Source organism: Alosa alosa, chromosome 17 (assembly GCF_017589495.1).
Source record: "Alosa alosa isolate M-15738 ecotype Scorff River chromosome 17, AALO_Geno_1.1, whole genome shotgun sequence".
NCBI lineage: Eukaryota > Metazoa > Chordata > Actinopteri > Clupeiformes > Clupeidae > Alosa > Alosa alosa.
In genome coordinates, this window is record NC_063205.1 from 23,489,509 (window position 1) to 23,512,058 (window position 22,550).

General features: G+C 42.6%; 1 protein-coding gene across 3 annotated transcripts; it reads left to right on the plus strand.

Moving 5' to 3' along the window:
* The first annotated feature begins 67 nt into the window (after positions 1 to 67).
* LOC125310250 (GTPase IMAP family member 9-like) lies at positions 68 to 21,998 on the plus strand. Of its 3 annotated transcripts, none has more exons than XR_007196276.1 (5): positions 68 to 148; positions 10,331 to 10,948; positions 11,800 to 12,466; positions 12,975 to 13,062; positions 20,813 to 21,998. XR_007196276.1 is itself a non-coding variant. In XM_048267473.1 (4 exons), the coding sequence occupies exons 2-4, from the start codon at positions 11,938 to 11,940 to the stop codon at positions 20,820 to 20,822; spliced, it is 627 nt and encodes a 208-aa protein (XP_048123430.1). In that variant the 5' UTR covers positions 11,504 to 11,540; positions 11,800 to 11,937; the 3' UTR covers positions 20,823 to 21,998. The 3 variants fall into 3 exon arrangements, 1 of the variants encoding a protein (XP_048123430.1); XR_007196275.1 differs by having other exon boundaries at positions 77 to 148; positions 10,328 to 10,948; XM_048267473.1 differs by lacking the exons at positions 68 to 148; positions 10,331 to 10,948 and adding an exon at positions 11,504 to 11,540.
* The last annotated feature ends 552 nt before the right edge of the window (positions 21,999 to 22,550 follow it).

Here is a 22,550-nt window from a genome sequence, read left to right on the forward strand (position 1 = left end):
TACAGTATACTGTAGCTTTCTTATTTAGCCTATGCTGTACTGTGTCTTTAATAGCGTGAAAGGAAACGTCACTTGGCAGAGACGGGAAATCACCACCAAAACTAGGCATCAGACCACTTTGTGACCCTTCGTGGATATTCTCATTTCTGTAAGCATAATGGACTTTTCTGTTTTGACATTTAATTGACTATAACTAACACGTTGTGAAAGTCCACACACGGTAGCGTTATGCAACTTTTTAAAAGACGAATTGAGTCAATATGAAACTGAAAGTAAACCAAGAACATAGCCTCGAGTAGTGCGTGTCAATACAAAAACAACAGATGTTGCTTGTAATGCTTTTTCAACCATTCGATTCAGTACTCCTGATTGAAAACGCTTGACATTTCCATACAGTAATTCAATGCGCACACCAATAGTAGGCTAGTGCACAGCGGATGGAAACGCGACCACTCCAATAGTGTTGACGAACTGACCGATGTGTCGGTTAACTGATTGAATGGTATTAATGTGACAACCTGTGGCCGTATTCACAAAGAATTTTAAGGCTAAAAGTAGCTCCTAAGTGGCGAATTTAGGAGCAACTCCTAAAAATAATGGGCGTGTCACTCCTAACTTTAGGAGTCCTAATTTTTTTCACTAAAAGTAATTCACGAAGCATTTTAGACCTAAAAGTAGCACCTAAGTCTGGGACAGATAAACGAAGTCAAGAGGACTCCTAACTCACTAAGACCTATTCACAAACAGGTTTTTGTGGCATTTCACGTTGCGATGTTTTGAAATGGGTATGCGGCAACAGGAGCTTCCAATCGCGAGGGAACAATTTTGCATTGTAGGCTAGGCATAAAAGGGATGCTATAACGCCACCAACAACTACCAAAACTACTCATTGTCAACATGTAAATTAAATGTAACGTTTCATTGTGAATTAAATTAAAATGTTCTCCTCTTTGCAAACGTAGGCATATGGTGACATATTAATTTAATAATGTTGCAAAGATAGCCTAGCCTACTGCATCAATCCATATGTTTCATTAGGCTACTAGGCTATTTGTTTTGCCTTATTCATTTAGGCTAGGCCTTTTTATTCAGTTATTTATCATCTTCCGTCCATCGCACTACTTGTGTAGCGCACGCATTCTCAGACTTTTAAGAGAAAACTCCTAGCTAAAATCTTTTAGTGCGATTTAGGAGTACTCCTAGTGGTAAGATAAAAGGCTTTGTGAATACGGCCCCTGATTTTTTATTTTTATTTTTTATTTTTTTGTATTTACATTGATAGAGTTGTGCACACACCAGTTTCAGGTGTATACAAAAGTATTCAACTGTGATGAAACTCACCATAAGTGTGGTTGTGATGGTGTTAAATAACTTAACAGGTTAAATGCTACCTAGTTTAAATTCTTAAATAAGCCATCCATTTGCACTCTAAAAAACATTGGGTTAAAAACAACCCAATTTCAACCCATCCACTGGGTAAATAGTGGTCGAGCTCAGCACTGAGTTATATTAGCCCCGAAAATTGGGTTGTTCGGGTTGATAGTCTAACCCAAACATTAGGTTATCGTAACAAAACTGTTAGGTTAAACCTACATAATTGTTGGGTAGGCTCTCTTATACAACCCAGGATTTATATTATTTTCACTGTAATTTCTGGGTTATGCTGACCTAATTTATGGGTTATTCTGAGTATCTTATTTTTCTCCTTAATCCAATCACTATTAATTGATAATAATTCAAATAAATGTTTGCAAATCATTAATGTTACAATATAATGTTTTATAATCCATCCAATGGGCAACAATAGCCATGCAATGAAATAAAAAAGTTCGACATTTATTTATTTGGCAGTTTATTTTTTGAACAGATGGCTAGAAAAAGCTTGTGATACTTCCATGAAGGCAGGCAGATTCCACCGTCCGTTTTGGGCATCACCCCTGTGAATCAAAGGGGAAAAAAAGAGTGCATTAATCACTTATTTACAGAACTTTATATCAAGGTTTTCATGAACCATTATCATTGAATGATGTTGACAAACATTAAAAATCCACCAGGAGACAAAATATTAGCGCAACACACTCGGAAACCATGACCACCTATGGAGTTATAACAACTTGTAGCTTCTAGTTCTAGATGCTAACGTTACCCGTAACGTTATCTAAATGACTGTCTGATACTACAACCAGAGCCCGTCTTCTCTGCTACAACCAAAAACACCCAGTAACGTTAAGTTACATGGCTATAATATATAGCTACCCTGAATGAATTAATAAGATGTTGTTTGCCATTATTATTACCGTACGTGTGGCTTGTGAAGAGACTAACATTACTTCAACTGTGTTGGCTAATATTAGCTGACAAACGTTAGCTGCAACCACAGTCTAGGCTACAACCACCACGAAGCATATTTAATTAGCATTGATGCTAGAACTAGCTATATGGTCTGCTAATGTTAACCAGCTTGGTATGCTCATTTTAGTTCGTTGTAAAAGTTTGTTTTGTTTCTGTCAGCAGTTCATACCCAGTGAACAAAGAACTGTGTTTTTATGAGTCTGTCTTTGTGTATATTTAACATGAACAGTAATTGTAAGTTAATGTTAGCTAACGTTAGTTAGCATGAATGACACGATTGTTAACCTGTTTGAGGCGGAATGAAATTGGCAGGCAGAATATCCATTCATATCATGAAGGGTAGCTTCTACATCTCTGGGTGGACTTTTAAAATCCGTCTGGATAAAACATTTTTAAAGATGTTAAAGATACATACCTTACGAAATCGCCTGATTTCCATTGCATGCTGACAACTGGTGGACTGGACGGTTGGAAGAATAACGATGTTTTTTCAAACTCTCAAATAACTATGCAGCTGTGTTAAAGTCACCCAGGTGCTGGGTAGTGTACTCCACGTCAGGTGGGAGAGAGGAGGGGCGCTGTCCTAAACAATCAACCCAACAAGCTGGGTTACAGAAAATAACCCAACATGAGTAAAAACAACCCCACAAAATGCCCTGACAGCCTCAACCCGGCGTTTGGGTTGAGAAAATAACCCAGTATTTTTTAGAGTGTGGATTGTTTGTTATTGTCACTCATTCATAGTGGGCAATCTATTACACCAACAGGCTCAGAAGTGCAATAGTTGTGAAGTCGGTACATCTCCAAACTCAAAAACAGTAGACTAACAGTCAATAAAAGTGGACTGTCAGAGCAGCACAAAATACTAAAAGCCATGCCGAGTGTCCTGTTTGCTCTTAAACTTTTCATTACATTTGGTGCCTCTGCCTAGCCACTTCGTAAATCGTAAATGTGTTAGAATTAGTTCTGTACTTTAAGAACATATTCGAGCGATCACATAGCCTACGTTCAATGTTGCAATATCATCAGAAGGCCCTACAGTATGTGCAATTTGCTTTTGAGCAGGATCTTACAAGAACATTTCAAAATGAATGGAAAGACACAGTGATGATGAAATGTTGCACTCAGCTGTAGCCTAGGCCTGCTAGTGGTGAGTCTGTTATAGCCTATTTACTTGTATTGTAGCCCATGCACCTATTCTATTAAACGCTGTGTGCTAGTCTATTAAACACTAGACTATAAATACTGTAGTGAACTGAGCCTAGCTGGTGGTTGAACTCCCATAATGCTGTGCAGTGTATGTGTGTGTGTGTGTAATGTTGATGTTGGTTTTAGTATGAGTAATTGCGTTTACCTTGTCAAGTATGTGTTAGCTGGTATAGTCTTTCTTTATGTTGTACCTCATGTGTTTACCCCGTGTATTGTATGTGACTACCCTGTTTGTGTATCGTGCTTGTTTAATTGACCTCCCTTGTGTTGCCTGTGTGATGACGTTTGCTTTGTGACCGTGTGTTTTGGTGCGTAACCAATAAAGACCATTTTGAGACAACCTTGCAGTTTGTTACATTGGTGTCAGAAGTGGGATGACGACCCCTACTGGACGGGAGGAGAAAGCTGCAACTGATGCCCTGGCGATGATGAGTTTCCTGCCAAGACGGCTCTTCGACAGCGCGCTCGCCCATGGCCACCTGCTGGGCCCAGCAGACGGAGCCAGCCTGCAGCGTGACCGTAACGAAGAAACCCGCCCCCGGCCACAGGAGGAGACGAACCGGGCTGATGGCAGCATCCCGCCACTTGAACCCGCTCCGGTCGGCGGAGAGAACGGGCGTACAGGTGGCGTTGGCTCTGGAGGGGGAAGCGCTACAAGTATTAGAAGACCTGCCACCGGCGGAGCAAGTAAGCTGGACCGCAATCGAAGCAGCTCTGCAAAACGACGATTCGCCAGAGAATCTTCATCAGCGATGCCAGAGAACAACCCGCTTCCAGGCGGGCGACACCTGGGGCCGAGAGACTGGGCAAGTTCGCTGGCTGACCTGTAGCTGTATGCCCGGGCGGGGCTACCCAACGTACAGCCAGGGTCTACATGAAGAGATGGCACTGGAAGCGTTCGTGCGAGGCATCCACCCAGAGTGGCTAAAAGAACACCTTCGCCTGAGCGCCCCCAGCTCTCTGTCCGTGGCGCTCGCGGAAGCCGAACGGGTGGACAACACAGTCGAGGCATTGCGTACGCCAGACATCGATGGAGGAAGACGGGGAGGAACTGGAGGTGACGCGGCAGACCACGGCACAGCCACCACAACGCCGCCCACGCGAGTGGAAGAGACCGGCCAGCGGAGACGGATGCCACCGGTGTGGCGAGCCGGGACACATCGCGTGGTACTGCCCAGCCCCGGCACCCCTCACGCTCGCGCCCCAGTTACTAGAAGAAGGTGTCACGGCGGGAGGGGCGATGGACTGCATACGGCTGGGCCGGCTCGGCCAAACCAGAGGACTGTATGTGGACTGCACGCTTGATGGGACTCGGTGTCACGCTTTGATCGATACTGGCTCCACCATCTCGCTTGTGCACCCCGGTCTCTTACCCGGCACGCTGGTAGCCAGACCCAGAGGCTGGGAAAAGACAAAAATGCGCATCACAACAGTTACCGGAGAGTGAGCGGAACTGTATGGACAAAAAGTGGTTTGCCTGTGCATCAATGGTGAGACGGCCCAGCCGGGGCGGTTGGCTAGCATTCAGGATGATTACATTCTCGCCTGGACGTGCTAGAGAAATGGGGGGCTGTGGTGGACATTTCCCAGTTCACACTACACTTGGGGATGAGCAGCGTAGTGTTGCACACGGCGGGGAAAACAGAGCATGAAGTGCGGAGAGCTGGCGCGACGAAGAACTCTCCAACTCGCTCCACACAAGTCCGCAGGGAAGCCCGAACTTCGCAAAGAGTACTCGTCATACCAGACTCAGCCCCTCCCACACAAAGCCCGCCAAACTCAAGCCCGCGAAAACAACAGGTCTCATCCAGGTCCGGCTTGCTGAGGGCCCACTGCTCAGCTCACGCTCACCAGGGAGGAGCCAAGAGAGCGGGTTGAGCAAACACCACTCTCCGCTCAGATAGCGCGGCCCTCTTTAGAGACAAGGCAAGCCGTAAATGAACTCTGCACTCGTAGCTGTGAGGGACTGAGTGAAGCACAGGGTAGCCAGGTGCGGAGACTACTAGCAGCGCACACCGACATCTTAAGCTGCAAGAGATGAGGACTGCACCAAGCGAGCCTGGTCCAACCGCGATATCGACACCGAAATGCTCGGCCCATCCGACTTCAGCCTCATAAACGCCACTCGCCAAACGACAAGCAGCTGAAGAAAGATCAAGGAAATGGCCGCGTGGCAGGAGTGATAGAGCCAAGCAGTAGTCCCTGGGCTGCGCCGGCTGTACTCGTCCGGAAGAAGGACGGCTCGTGGCGGTTCTGTGTTGACTACAGGCGCCTCAACCAGGTAATCCGGAAAGACTCCTACCCGCTCCGCCGCGTGACGATGCGCTGGACAGCATTGCCGGCTCCTGCTGGTTTAGCTCGCTGGACTTACGCCCAGTGGCTACTGGCAGATTGAGCTAGCCCGAAGCTTCGGCCCGAAGACAGCGTTTACCATCGGGCAAGGGCTGTGGCAGTTCCGGGTACTTCCGTTCGGCCTATGCAACAGGCCAGCTAACTTTGAGCGGCTGATGGAGCGTGTCCTGGCGGGCAATCCACGAACATGCTGCGTGGTTTACCTGGACGACATCCTGTGTCATGCAACAGACTTCACGGTGCCATAGGGCGTCTGGAAAAGGTGTTCGACGCCATATCGGGGGGTGCTGGGCTCAAACTGCACCCGAAAAAGTGCCACCTGTTCCGGAGGCAAACCGGATTCCTGGGCCATGTCGTGGGGGCCGCCGGAGTGGCCACCGACCCAGCTAAGGTGGAGATGGTGAGGCGTTGGCCTGTTCCGCGATGGTGCTGAGCTGCGGGCTTCCTGGGCCTGGCGTCATATTACCGGCGTTTCATCCGGGACTTTGCTACAGTCGCCAGCCCGCTGCATCTTTTGACGCACAAAGGCCAGCTCTTCGAGTGGACGCGAGAGTGCAACGCGGCATTCCGGTGGCTGCGGAGGGCGCTATGTGAGGCCCCAGTGCTCGCTTTCCCTGACCCTCAACTGCCGTTCATCCTGGACACCGACGCCAGCGACGTGGGCGTCGGCGCTGTCCTCTCTCAAGCAGGCGAGCAGGTGGTCGCATACTTCAGCCGCTCACTGGACCGAGCGGAGAAGAACTACTGCGTGACCTGCAGAGAACTGTTGGCTGTGGTGGTGGCAGTGCGCCATTTTCGAACCTACCTCTACGGCAAACGGTTCCAGCAGCAGCACACCAGCGAGAGACTCAACGCTCGCCAGCACCGCGCCATCAAGAGAGCCACCACTCGCCAGCTTCACGCCAGCAAGAGAGTCAACGCTCACCAGCAGCACCCGAGGTCGTCTCGCCGCCTTCCGCTACCAGCTACAGTGATCGAGAGACCGGAGACAGCGCACCGCAGCCCAACGGCACAACACGGCACTGCAGAGGACGCCACGCTCGGCCGAGTGTGGTCATGGATTGAAGCCGGTCAGCGACCGCCATGGACTGACGTATCAGCACTCGATCCAGAGACCAAAGCGATTTATTCACAGTGGCCGGGAATAGTAGCACGTCAAGGACTGTTGTATAGACACTGGCGAGCTCCTGCTGGATTACGAGCCTGTGTACTGGAACAGGTACATGGGGCAGTGGGGGCGGCTCATTTCGGCATTGCAAAAACGCTTCGTCGGCTGAGAAGCCGCTTCTATTGGCCGGGATGCAGGCTGGACGTTGAATTGCATGTTCACTGCTGTGACGCCTGCACAGCGAAGAAGGGCCCACAGCGGCGCTCACCGCAGCCCGCTGCAGCAATACGCAGTCGGGGCTCCCATGGAGCCGGGTAGCCGTCGATATCATTGGCCCACTGCCAGTCACAGAGCGGGGAAATCGCTACGTGCTCGTAGCCATGGACTATTTCACTAAGTGGCCGGAGGCGTATGCACTGCCAGATCAGAGCGCCCAGACGACAGTGGACAGACTGGTATTCGGAATTCCGAGGCGGAGGTGTTTGCTGAGGTTTGCCAGCGCATGGGCATCCGGAAAACGAGAACGACACCTCTGCATCCACAAAGCGACGGGCTAGTGGAACGGTTTAATCGGACGCTAGCAGTGCAGCTGGCCATATTGGCCGACCGCCGACAAAAGGATTGGGACTTACACTTGCCCCTGGTGCTCTGGGCATATCACACAGCGGTGCAAGAGTCAACGAAATGCACACCGGCAGCTCTGATGTTCGGGCGAGAGCCACGCCCGGTGGACTTGGTGTTGGTTCGCCTCCGGAAGCGGAGATTGGAGGTAAGCCAGGGCTGGAATACTACAAGCAGCTACGCAAGAGACTGAAAGGAGTACACGAGTTGGCCAGGCAGGCTATGAGTGAAGCTGGAATACGTCAAAAGCGAGCTTACGATACGCGCTGTTGCGGCCAGGAGTGCCAAACCGGCGCTAAAGTTTGGGTGTACTTGCCCGGAGAGAAAGAAAGGCATTTCCCCGAAACTCACTAGCCAGTGGTCGGGCCGACGCGATGTCTTAGAGAAGCTGTCTGGCGTGGTCTATGGTGTGAGACTGATTAAGTGTCGGAGAGTTGTGGCTCTCCACCGTGATCGACTGGCCCCGTATCGACCCCTGGCCTCAGCTGAGGGTCGTGGAGACTTGGACACTGCTTCTGTGGACCTTGGCGACAATGGAGCTGTGGCTCTAACACCGGTCACTGTGCAGCCGTCCCCGGAAGTCACCGCCGCGACAGCGTCGCGTCGCAGCCAGGCTCATGGACTGACGTAGGGTAAGACTTGAGTCAAAGGGACATAGACTAAGTCTCGGGGGGCTGTGTAGTGAACTGAGCCTAGCTGGTTCATGACTGAACTCCCATAATGCTGTGCAGTGTATGTGTGTGTGTGTAATGTTGATGTTGGTTTTAGTATGAGTAATTGCGTTTACCTTGTCATGTATGTGTTAGCTGGTATAGTCTTTCTTTATGTTGTACCTCATGTGTTTACCCCGTGTATTGTATGTGACTTGTATGTGACTACCCTGTTTGTGTATCGTGCTTGTTTAATTGACCTCCCTTGTGTTGCCTGTGTGATGACGTTCGTGTGTTTTGGTGCGTAACCAATAAAGACCATTTTGAGACAACCTTGCAGTTTGTTACAATACTATGTTCTTGCACTATTTTCCCCTATGATCATATTGTTTCAGTTATCCAAAAGGCTCGAAGGATGCTCTTTATTATGGCAATTTCAAAAAAATAACTAATAAAAGTGAGGTGAGGTCAGTGCTCATGCCAACACCCCGCCTCCACCCCATCCGTTGCTCACTGGTGCCGACCCTAGCAGAGGTTTATATTGGGATATCTAACATTAGGGGTCAGCATATATAATCTGTTGACTTATTATGGAAGGAGTCTCCTGCTTTCAGATGTTTTTCCAGGTGGTGTATAAGTGAAGGCATAGACGAAAAAACGCTTTTAGAAAGAAGTATTTAGTAGTATTTTGAAAATACAAAAATACAGTATTTTATTTTGATATATTTTATGGCTGCTGTATTTTGTAGCTTATTTTTTATACATTTTTAAGGTGGGTATTTGGTGTTTTATTTGGAAATACATTTTGATGTATTTGTGCCCATCCCTGGGTGTGGATCATGTCAGTGGGGGTCCGGGGGAAATTTAATAAAGGCCTTTAGTATGTATATGGCCACTAAAGGGAAGAGGAGAGAGACTTCTCCGCATAGTCTGTCTGCCTCTTCACCACCTCCAATGTCTTGAACTGTCTGTCCACTAGTCACTTTACATTTGTCTTCTGCCTCACTGTTTGCGTGCTGTATTAGCACATATGCACAACCCTCCCTCCATGCCACATACCTTTTCTTAATATAGTTATTTATATATAGATATATAGACTTTATTCTTGCACTGTTGCACTGTTTGACTTACTCATTTGCACCATCACCATGACACTCATTCACACAGAGCACCTTACCTTACCTTATGCACTGAGAACCACAGGCTCAGTCCCTGCTTCAGTCATTGCAATGATTGATTATTCACCCACTATGTGGATACTGTTTTTTAGAATTGATTAAGTTTTATTTAGTATATTCTTTAGCTTCTACAGTCCTTATTGCTTAGTTGGGTATTACTTTTTCTGCTGTTATTGAATGTGTGTGTGTGTTGTCTGTATGCTACTGTGACCTTGAATTTCCCCTAGGGATCAATAAAGTATATCTATCTATTTATCTATCTATCTACTAGGCCTACCCCACATGGAGAAATGTCGCTCGTTAACAATGGAGGAAACCTTTCAGAATTATGTTTTGTGCGAATGGGTTAGCTAAATCATAGCTTTTGATGAACGGAGATGGAGATCATCCCCCTAATCCATTTGTTTGCGCAAGTTACAGCCCATGTTCTGCTTTCACTCCAGCAAGAGCTAAATAAATGTTTTAAGTGTGCTACGATGTTTGATATTTGCCTCTGTTAGTACAACAAAATCCATTAAACAGCCTAGTTACGAATAGCCTACTGTATAGGTGCCATGTCTGTATCACTGGGCTAATGCATGATAGGCCTACAAGCCACAAGCAAAAAAAATGTACAAAAATATTCTCCCCAAAGCAACTCAGGGTTAAGTGCCTTGCTTATGGGCACAACGGTGGAAGCCAGGAATTGAACCCACAACTTTACAGGCTACTGGATGCTAGCCTAACTCCTTAGTCACTACCCTAGCACTGGCCAATGCTAATTATTTAATGGCTTGGTGCCTTATACAGTATATGACTTAGTAACACTATTAAGATGCTCTATGTACATGATGTTTAAGTTATAATTTTCTCTTCAGCAGGGAGGGCCACTGATCTCCAAGACATGAGGATTGTGCTGCTGTCGGACAGACTGGCAGGAAAGGCTTCAGCAGCAGACATCATCCTGGGCCGAGAGGAATGTGATTCTAACATAGTCACTCTGCAGTGTGTGAAGAGGCAGGGAGAGGTAGCTGGCCGGCAGGTTACTCTGGTGCCACCCAAGCATGGAGATATTATGAATATATGGTTCTTATGACCACTCCCATGGTTGTTAAGCAAGTGGAATGCCATGTCTTATCACGTAGCTGTCTTGGGTGAAGCTGTCTGGAGCCACTCTCTAGTTCTGTTCATTACCGACAAACCTCTGACAGAGTCAGCTTTTGAGGTTAAAGGAAGGGTGCTCCGGCGGCTTTTAGAGAAATGTGGGGAAAGATATCATGTCCTAAACACCACCGACAAGGATGATAGTCAAGTGACAGACCTACTGGAGAAGATTGACAAAATGGTGATAGAAAGCAGAAACAGGGGCACTCACTTTGAGATGGATAGAGAGGTTTTGGAGGCGCAGAAGAGAGAGAAGGAGAAGCAGAAGTCTCAGGAGGTGAAGGCAGAGGAAAGAATGAAGATTGTGCAAAGAGGCCCAGAAAGCTCTCTAAAAGGTAACGTACATATGAAGAGTTTGATTCCAAAACGCTACATCTCCGTTTTTAAAAACATTAAAAAGTCAAGCTATTTAATTTTGTATTTCAAGTAATATCAATCAAATTGCAGTTGTGTGGTTTTAAATCGAATAACAATACCTAATTACAGTTGTACTAAATATCAACTGTGTAGCGCTGATATAGCGTTTTAGAACCAAACTCTTTATATGTTTATGATGTGATAAGTATTACCAACAGTAGCTCAATGTATTGATTTCTGGTTGTGATTTCCCCACTGAAGGGGAAATTGTCCAATCAATTCAATGAATTACTTGAACTGTTTTATCATACATTGTAGCGATATGACACTCTTTTCTATCTGTGTGTCTGGATAAAGTGAGATAATGTGTTAAAGGTAAACTATGCAGGTTTTTTAGCTTAATATGCAGGTTTTTTAGCTTAATTTACCTTCATTTAACAGCTTCGGAGTCATTGGAATGGTTATATGACTGGTTTTCGGGTTGAATGGTGGCCGTCTTGCTTCCCCCTGGCGCCTGTGAGCGGAAAAATCACCCTTGCAACTTTGGGCCGACGGCCTCAGTGTCAGGAAGTATAGCGGTGTAACAAATTGCTTTACTGCATTTAAATCAGACTTGTGCAAAATTCCAGAATTGAATTGAAACTGGCTCTTACAGTAAATTCCAATTCAATTCTTGAATTTTACTTGCATTTCAATTGAGGTAGCAAACAGGAAGCAGAATTGCAATTCGAATTTTGCACAACCCTGATTTAAATACACATACATATTGTTTTTTATGACATTGTTCTCTCTCTCACACACTCTCTCTCTTGCTCTCTCTCTTGTTTAGGAGATACATTCTTGCCAGATCTCAGAATCGTGTTGCTGTGTCGTGTTTCATCAGGAAACACCATCCTCAGCAGAGAGGAGTTTCAGCCTGGACCGAGATCTGCTGTTTGTGTGCAGAGGCATGGATAAGTTTGTTTGAATGGCAGGTCCCTGTAGTAGAGGCTCCAGGGTGGCAGGGTTGTTACACATCACAGTACTCAGGAGGGATTCTCAGAAGAGAGATTGTGCTCAGTCAGTCTGTGTGCAATCAGGGTCCCCACGTCTTTCTACTAGTCATACGACTAGATGTGGGTTTCACCAGAGTTACGTTGAGCTTCTCGGTGAGAGAGTGTGGAGTCACACGATGGTGTTGTTCACCTATGGGGACTGGCTGGGAAATATGACCATTGAGCAGTACATTGAGGGTGAAGGAGGGACCCTACACTGGCTCATTGACAAATGTGGGAACAGATATCACGTCTTCAACAATCAGAAAAGATGCGACCGGAGTCAGGTTGAAGAGCTGCTGGAGAAAGTTGAGGAAATGGTGGCAGGGAATGGTGGTCATCATTATGATATAGACCAAAAGATTGCTGAACAGATGGAGGAGAAGAAGAGAGTGGACAACCAAGCCGCTGAAGAGATGATGAAGGTGAAGAAACAGAAGGAACGTCTCATGGAAGGGATGAGTAGGTTCCTCTATTTTGCGTTTGTTATTGTAGAATGTGAGTCTGGTATCGCACCATTGGGATGTGATAATGGGGCATGTTTCAATTGATACAGGGTGAAAAAAATGCCTCTGCACGCAATTTGGGTAAACCAATCAAAGCAACAATATATGAGAAAAGGCAAAAAAAATCCTTCTTCTCAAGAAATGCATCAATCGCTGTATTCTGTTGGTTTGTTTAAGTTATTGTGCTGTCGATATCTTATACAGGGGGTATAAAGCCCGCCCAGATGATTTGATGGTGCGGGCATAGAGGCTTCTCAATGTAGGGAGTCCAGACCAAATGCTATGGCAAATAGCATTATGCTATGGCAAATAGGCTATGCTTATTGTATATTGGATGTAACAAATTGCCTTTAACTACAAATAATCTTGATTATTTGCATTGTCTAAAGCATAAATCTAGATGTTTTCCCTTTCCCACCTTTCCTTACTCATTCCCTTTATATTTATCTTTCTCTCTCTCTCAGAGATAACACCTCTCTCCAACCTGAGGATAGTTTTGCTGGGATTTAAATACGCAGAGAGGAGTTCAACAGGGAACACCATTCTTGAAGGGTGAGTGCATACAGCATTCATAAAAACTTACATAAGTCATGTCCATGTCAACCTATTTAGTAATATTTAATTTGACAAGGGGCATTCTGTGAGTGCCAATATCTCAGCACATCCAAAACACTCCACATTTTGCATTGAACTGTCAGACATGAATATTTTATTCATTCAAAGCAAGAGAGCAGCGTTTTTTCATAATGTCACATTTATTTATAGATAGATAGATAGATACTTTATTGATCCCCAAGGGGAAATTCAATTTTTTTTTGTGAGACAACGTGAGGACAAACGAGTGTACCACTAAAGCACACAAAATAGCTTCTCGCTCAATTTGGCTGCAGGCTGACAACTATTGATTGGAACTATTTTGGGGAGCAGAGGATAAATGAACAAAAATCAAAATGAATGGTAGAAAACACAATTTGATGTATTCAAACTTGATCAGTTGAACTGTGTAGGAAAGCAATATGGCTCTCGTGATCGTAGCATTGGGAACTGATTACCTGCTGCACTCGGTCTCTCCAGCCTTGCTAGTGTTAATTTCGTCAGACGAGACGAGAGGAAATATGTTCGTCAACGACCTTTTTTTTCATGACTAAGACGAGACGATGACGAGACTGCAGTAATGTCCTGAAACACTGACTAAGACCATCTTAAGATGAATTATTGTTGACGAAAAAAGACGAGAGTAAAATGTTTTGCATGAAATAAGAACTAAGATAAAATCTCTCTTCATTTTCGCCTACAAAAATGAGAAGACAGAATATCTAGCTGTTACGCTTTCAAAATATTCAATGAGTTCATAATGCCAACAGCTTTCCTGTAGGCTAGTCTACGTGCTGTTGCTGCAACCCTGTGGCTGCAACACAAACTACATGGAACAAGAACACTGGAGATTTCTGCCAGAGTTAGCCAACTAACTACCTAAGCTTTATGTCACAATGCTACATACCCAGAAGTTGAAGCTTCTCTCATACAAATTAACATCCACCAGAATGTCCATACGAAAAATGTTCATCATGTAATGTCAACTATTTAACTAGTTAGACTGATGATGCAAAGTTTGCTAGCAAGTAAGCTAATATGGAAAGTTCACAGCAAGTTAGCTATGGCTAAGATGGAGAGTCTGTTTGGGGAATGTGTTGTGTTTGGGCTTATATTGCCATCTAGCTTAGGCGGAGTAAAACATTAATACTTTGGTCTACGACAGTGTTTCTCAAACTTTTTCAGTTTCAGGACCACTTAACTAACCCTAGCTAAAAAAAAAAAAAAGATTAGACCTACTTCAACAGTAGCCTATAATTAGTCTACACTATAGGCCTACTCACTGAATCACCTTGCTTATTGTCTTTGCACTTTGCTTATTGTGTGGATTCATACTGTATGATTTAAACTGGCATATCTTACATAGACAGTGTTGCAGAACTGTTTTTACATACAAGTTGGTTCAATATTGCAAACAACTGATCTATATTATATTTTACCACGTCTGCTCACGGACCACTTGGGATAGCTTGCGGACCACCAGTGATTCCCGACCACACTTTGAGAAACACTGGTCTACTTAATATGACAGTGGTCCAGTCAAATCTTTTACTGTCTATGGTCAAAATCCCAGCCGAGCTATAACTGTAGCTCGACTTACCTGTGCATGTAAACATACTGACTGACAAAAAATCAGAATGAGTAATTATAACAGACGAGTAGCCCTGTGGACACACAATATTGTTGGAAAATTGAGATGTGTGAAACACTATTTGACTCAAATGGTAATCAGAAAAAATTTGTTATTAAAAAAGACTAAAATGTGTTGACTAAAACTGACTAAGACTAAGATACCTTTAGTTTTCTTTTTGACTAAAACTAGACTAAAATGACGAGACTTTTAGTCGACTAAAAACTTGACTAACAAAAATGATATTTGAATGACTAAATATGACAAAGACTAAAAAGGACATTTCGTCACAAGACTAAGACTAAGACTAAATTAAAAATAGGTACAAAATTAACACTAAGCCTTGCCCCCCTCTTCATTTACCACTTGAAATAATATAGTATATATATCCAGTGGGTCCCGCGGTTCAAAATTGACACTTCATTCACGATCAAGGTGATTCACGCAGCATTTGTTTTTAAAACATAGGCCTAACTTGCATCTTTCCATTCCATAAGCTACGTTAAGTTGTTTCACGTCAAGGTGGTATTTGTTGTTACATTAGCTTCAGAAACACCGCTTCAGAAAGCTGCAGGGGAGCAGCGCGGGGCACAAAGTAACGCGGGGTTAAATGTAACATGGACTTTTTTCCTAGTTGCAGATGGTTGATCGAGGCATGCTTGGTCAGTTAACCACATTACTATGAGACGGTGTTCCACAAATTTCCAGTCAGTATGGACGTGTTTTGACGTAGATCTACAGAAAAACGTCTTTTGAAGGCATCAAAGTAAATATGTGGTATGCTAGGCCTACTTGTCTTTCGATTGAGTTGTGGGGGCAGCTCACTGACTAATAATCGTCTTGTAGGCTAAAAATGAACACCATTTTGAAACATGTAGTCAACACATAGCAGGAGCGGGGTTAGTTGTAACGCGCTGTTACAACTGTAGGCTACAATGATTGCAATACAAAAATATGCGCGTGTTAGTTTAGTTAGTTTTGTGATGTTTTGCACTTTTGTGTGTCTTTTGGAGAGTGAGAGGAAACCCATGTCCTGCTTTTATATTTGAAAAATAGGTCCACCTCTTCTCACTGTTCCAATGCATGATCCGAATAATGGTATATTTGTTAGTCAACTTTGCAAAATACATTCGAGGCTACACTCGAAACCTTCGGGGCTGAAGCCCCGGCAAAATCGGCTGGCGACGCCCCTGATAAGATATATAAACTCACGCTATTGTATTATCATATATGTTTGGTAATGGCTCAATTTTCTCTGATTGTTCTACCAACTTGGACTGACTTGGAATCTGCGTCATGGAAGCAGTAAGTGAAGTCGCATCAAAAATAGTAGTGGCAGAACTCCCAAGTGACACCTTGTGGTTGTTTGTGTCAACTGCAGTTTGTGCCATTTCTGCTGAGAAAATGGGGTGCGTGATTCATGAAGGAACCTGTCCAAACTTAACCGGGACCCACTGTATAGATAGATAGAAATACTGCCCTACAAAGCCAAAAGGCAGTAACTGCATTTTTGGTCAAAAATGAGTTATTGACATTTTTGGTGGATAAATATCTATACTCAATGTGACTGTTTTTTCGAAAAAATAGAGGGTTGTGTTCACAGTAACTCCCAAAACCATACTGCCCTACAAAGGCAAAAGGCAGTAATTGACCAGAGTGTCAAACTGAAAAAAATGACTTCAAAGTTTTTTGTTTTGTCTACACAAATGTATTATAGGTAGAGCAATGAAGATCTGGTGACTTGTTGCCCTGATGAAGAAATGTGTGTATGTAAAAAAATATCATGCTTAAAGTTGACCTTTAATCCTTATTTGTCAGATACTGTACTCTACCTTTGTATTATGTACTAAAAATAAGGAGTCGTGCAAAGGCAAAAGGCAGTAACTGGGGCATTGAGGAGACAAAGAAAGAAGACATTGTAAAAAACATTGTCCTCTTATGCCCCCCAATAGAAATGCTTTTTGGGTCTCACGTCTTGTGGAGGAGTGACAGCATAATTCAAATTTTGCAAGTTTATTGCATCCAAAACAATGGAAATTACATTGCTTATGTTATGCCCACCGTCATAAGAAACCTCAATTTTAAGAATGGGTTACTTGTTTTTATCTCCATACATGAATTTTAAACCATCTATTAATTTGCTATCTTTGCGTTCTCTTTCAAATAAATTATTGTTTTTAGTTATCAGGGATAGTTGTTGTATTTATTAATACTGTACACTCTTGTGTCATCTATCTGCAGTCACCCTGTTGGTTTTGCTGCGCACAAAATAAATTGAAGTTCTTTAGTCTAACTGTTGACTCCAACTGAATGCACTCCCAGCACTGGATAGCAACAACTAAATGTCTAAGTAATTGTGTGTCATCTAAAACAAATGCCTCTCAAACGGGCCTGTCCCAAGCTATGATAAACTAGCAAATTAAGCTACTTTGTTTACAATATTTCCAGGCTTCAACTAGTGTTGCTTTTCATTCAGACTTATGTGCACATTTATTTAGTGTTTTTCATGGTTGTGTTGCTATTTCGTTTCCCTGTTTGCTTTGATTGATAAATGAGGTGATTAAAATCAGAGGGAGGTTAAGTTTAAAATAAAAGTGTTTAAATTGAATTTTTTTCCTTCTGGTCCTTATCTGAAATAGATTTTTTTTTTTTAAAATCAATAATTATCGATATCGACTGATATGAAATACTTGATACAGTTTTCAGCCATATCGCCCAGCCCTAATATGCACTAACCATTCAAATAAAGTCTCATTTGCCAATCAATCCATCTAACAATCAATCATTATTTACTTATTCAATCAATCAATCAGTCAGATGTACAAATCTCCACACTTTATAAAATCACTTTCTTGATAAAATGTGTGTAAGATGTCGAATTAACAATAATGTCCCTCATGTTGTGTTCGTAGGCGATATGCATCCTCCAGAAATTTGCCTTGTTCTGCTGGGATATCAATCTGCTGGGAAGAGCTCAGCAGGAAACACCATTCTAGATAGTAATGAATTTGATTTAATAGCTGGAACAGTCCAGTGTGTAAAGAGAACTAGGAAGGTCACCAACAGGCATATCACTGTGGTTGATACTCCAGGCTGGCCAGCTGACAGGCCCATTGAAGATAGCATGTGGGCAGCAAAAGTCGAAGAAGCGTCAGTGTGTCCACAAGGGCCGCATGCTTTCTTGCTGGTGATAGGCATATATCAGTCAGTCACTGAATCCATGAGTGACATTATTCAGAAACATATGAAGCTTGTCAGTGAGAGAGTCTGGCGTTCCACCATCGTGCTGTTCACTAATGGGGACTGGCTAGAGGAAAAAAACATTGAGCAGTTCATTGAGGGTGAAGGAGTCTCCGCTGCCTTGTGGAGAAATGTGGGAACAGATATCACATCTTCAACAATCTGAACAGAGGGGATTTGACTCAGGTGAAGGAGCTGTTTAGAAAGGTTGAGGAGATGGTCACTTTAAATGGTGGTCATTTTGAATTCAGTGAGGACAGTGCAAATCAGACTGAAGGAGAAACCTGGAGAATGGGTGTTCCAACGATCGGTGAGCAACTTGAAGGGCTGTATTTTGGACTCCAGCGCATGGCGTAAAGCTCGTTATTCACCCGCGCAAAGCTTAATTCGGTATTTTGCACGTTTATTTTTTAAACATTGCGATCAGGGGTGTGGCAATTAACAACCTAGGGAGGTGCCTGGGGCCTTGTCTAAAAATCGCTATCATACACCACATAAACCTGGTCAGAAGTCAATGGCGAGTTGTTCATATGCTATTTTAAGAGCGCATGTCAACAGTCATATTGGCAGGTGCACGCACCATCCTTCTATTATTCATGAATGCACACCAGCGCACGTCCATGCAAAGCATTACAAATTGCACGATTACAATGGGAAACATACTTAGAATAAAGATATTACGAAATACTGTACATCTCATGATGAGTAGTTATTCACCATCATTTGCAAATTGGTAATGACGGTTAAAAGTGATTAGGGGAGAGGCGAGAGACACGTATGGAGCACAGCTGAAGATGCACTGTCACAAGATATAAGCAACTCCTCTGCAGGATAAATGTTGTTTTATTCAGTAATTTGAGCAACATTAGGGTAAGTGTTGCTTTTTCCAGCCCATGTTTTCGGTGGTAACCCATTGTCAGTCAATAAATAAAGTAACTGCATATAACTGTCTTGTCGTTGACTGACTCCTTGGTGAAGTTAGTTTCACTTTGCCAATGAGTTCAAATAATAGACGAGTGCAAATGCATGAAGGCTATGCTAGGTTTTAGTAAAGCATGGTTTAACAATGACTATTCCATACGGTCTCATAAGCAGCCTCCTTCAAATGCGCCCTGAATGCCAAAATACCAATGCATTTATTTGACATATTGCGCGTTGCCATAAAGGAATGACAGATGTCATTCTCATTGGTTTAAAATGATGTTACGCCCCAAACACACCCATATAACTGATTAAAAAACCTAGGAACACCTTGTTGCGCCATGCGTCATGATAGGGCCCGAAGAGTTGGACCTGGCCCGAAGCATGGCTACACCACCACGCCGTATGTATGACATTTAAATATAAAGAGAATCCAAAATCATTTAATGCAACATACTTAACTACAATTCATAAGTAGATGCAGGATCTCAACTGCCTACAGTATCTCGTGAGTACATCAGTGGTCTTATTAGCCGTTCAATGAGACGGCTTAGTTACCCTGTTACTTGCCTTGAAGTACATACCGTGCTTTAATAAAACATTGTTTTTCACTTTGTATGCAACTGAGTGGAAAATGATCATATGTGGCCTTTTGTGCTTGCAGGAATCTATTCTGATCAGTTCTAATCAGGATTTGTCTAAAGTATCCTTGAATGTCTTTCTGATCTCCCTCAAGCAACACCTTCAGGCTTATAGTTTAGGAATTCAAAGAGCCATAAATGCTGTGATTGGCGAATACATGAAGAGTTATATCCTCCATTTTAATGGATTTTCATAAATCATCTTTTTTAAAAATGTTGTTCTCCGAGTCATTTTAGGGAAACTGTAATTGGGTTATTGCTATTTTATTTATCTTTCAATAAAAACAACACAACTGCAATTGTATTGATATTACCTGAAATACACAATTAAATAATATGATTTATTAATGATTTCAAAAATGGAGATATAGTGTTTTGGAACTACACTCTTCACATGTAGTCTAGATGTCCCTTGATTGTCTTCTGGTTTATATATATATATATATATATATATATATATATATATATATATATATATATATATATATATATATTTGGGCTGTCAAAATAGCTGAATAATTTCGATTAATTAATTTGAGAAAAAACTGATTAAAAAAAATTACGCAGATTAATCGATTCTGTATGACCTTTGACCCCGAGCCGCTCTAGTTAGTAACCATTACTGTAAAATGAAGGAGAGAGAAGAAAATGTGCTGCCTAGATCATTGATTGGAACTTTTAAAAAACGGCCTGATGGTGCTGACAAAAATAAAGTGTTGATTAAAATAAAGTCCTCTGCAATGTCTGGAGCAAGGAATTTGCATATCACCGGAGTTTGTCAACTCTAAAGTCGCACATCAATGGAAAGAATTAGTGTTGACATTGAGGGGAGTGTTCATTTATTTTCATTGTGACCCCTAGGTTATATCTGTGGCCTGAAATGCCTTGTATGTGAAAAAAACTTCTTCCCGAAGCACTTTTGAATTTATTTCCTCAGCATATTAGGTCATATCATAGATTATTATGGCCATTATTTTAACAGTGAAAATAAGAATAAAAGAGTTTTTTAACTTTAGTGTCACTAATGCTGATTATTCAATGATTCATTTGAATTTAAATATTTAAAATACTTTCTCAGCAAAAATTATATATGCGATTAATTTAGTATGTAATTAATTAGATTCATTTTTTTAACCGATTGACAGCCCTAATATATATATATATATATATATATATATATATATATATATATATATATATATATATATATTGGATTGTATGACTAGCCTAAAACCATGTAATGTTGTTGCATGTTTTCATTTGGCTTGTGTTTTAGTTGGAGATGATGACCGTCCGATATAACGTCCTTGATAAGCTCTGCCTATGAAACTCAAGCGTCTCAACCCGAAACTGAAGTCCCCTCTGAACATGCCTCTGTGAAGTCAGCATCTGCTAGCTCTGGGATAGGCTCTTTGAGTTCTGCTACACTTGGAGGCTCTGTGGAACATTGGAAGACTAATTCAGTTGAATGCTCCAATCAGCAGCAGAGGCACACAAAACCACGCTATGTAGAAAACATTTGTGCTTTTGCTGGTCTTTCAAAATACTTCTGAAATATATATTTTTTTTTTTTTTATCAAATCTCATGTGGTTGTTGTTCCACAATGGTGGAACAAGCTACCAAGTGCTACCAGATTAAGGGCATCCCTCTCCATCTTCAATAAGCTCTGAAGATCCAACTTTTCTGGGAATACCTCCTCTCCTCACACAGTGCGCTCTCTTTTCTGTCTACTGTTACGAGGCGGTGCAGGCCCACACTCTTCTTTGTCTAGGGTATTACTGTCAACACCAACAGCCTACCGCAACTCACAACAAACAGAAAAGAAACACAGAAAGACCCAACAGCTACCCTAGCCCTACGTGTAGGGATGTCACGATTAGAGATTTTGGTGGTACAATAATTGTCTGAGGAATAATCACAATTTCACGATTATTACGATTATTTTGCATGAATATTTTTCACAACAGTACTAATGTATAAAATCACACAAACACATTCTTTAGAGGTTTTGGTCTTTAAAGGTTATTTATTGCTGTTTTTTCACAGTAAGACACTGCATAGTAATAATAAAATAATCACTCTGCTTTGTAAACTATATCCGCATTTCCCTTTTGGAAAAAAATGTCAAAAGCTGTAGTCACTCTCCTGATAATTTAACACACCATTAAAGAGTGTTTTAATATTTCCAGTTTGTGCATTCTTTCAACATTTGTTTTGGAGGTAGATAATGAAAACATGGAATAGGCTAGATAGAAATTGAATTGAGAACATCTAGACAACATCCTAAATTCTGCTCCACCCTCCACAGACACACACAGAAGATTATGGCTAAATGTCATGTTTCTATGTCATATTCTTTGACTATCGCCCTTCTATGCTTTTATTTAGTATTACTGTTTGCTTTTGTTTATGTAAAGCACATTGAATTACCTCTGTGTATGAAATGCACTATATAAATAAACTTGACTTATTGAAGAGCATTGCCTTGCTTCTGGTCCTGATATATCTACTGCTCATGTACAATGGTGACATATTTAAGAAATTGTCAGGCTAACTGAATAATCCCTTCTGGTGTAATATCTCCACCTGATCTCTAGTTTTCTATTATTATTAGTATTACTACTATTGTATAATATGTTGGCATTGACAAAATGATGGTACCCTAATAGTGTGTTGCACAACCATAGGAGTATAGGTTTAAAGTATAAGTATATATATCTTTTGATCCCGTCCCAATCTGTGAATTAGTGAAACACACAGTGAGGTGAAGCACACACTAATCCCGACGCAGTGAGCTGCCTGCAACAACAGCGGCGCTCAGGTGAGCAGGAATTGAACCCCGGTCTCCTGCGTCAAAGAGTGCACAGCTACTGATTGAGCTACATGCCTGTTTAGGTGGGGACGCTAGGTAATAGTCTCCATCAATAGTTTGAGATGACAACAATTGTCCCCACCAATATTTTAGCGAACTCCTTTGTGCTATTTGGACTGATTTCGACGGCCAAAACGACAG

What these genes read in the sequence shown, in the direction of transcription:
- LOC125310250 (XM_048267473.1), top strand. Translation starts at nt 11,938, where the DNA reads ATGGCAGGTCCCTGTAGTAGAGGCTCCAGGGTGGCAGGGTTGTTACAC. An exon ending in ACGTCTCATGGAAGGGATGA is followed by an intron (nt 12,467 to 12,974) that starts GTAGGTTCCTCT and finishes TCTCTCTCTCAG; the next exon opens with AGATAACACCTCTCTCCAAC.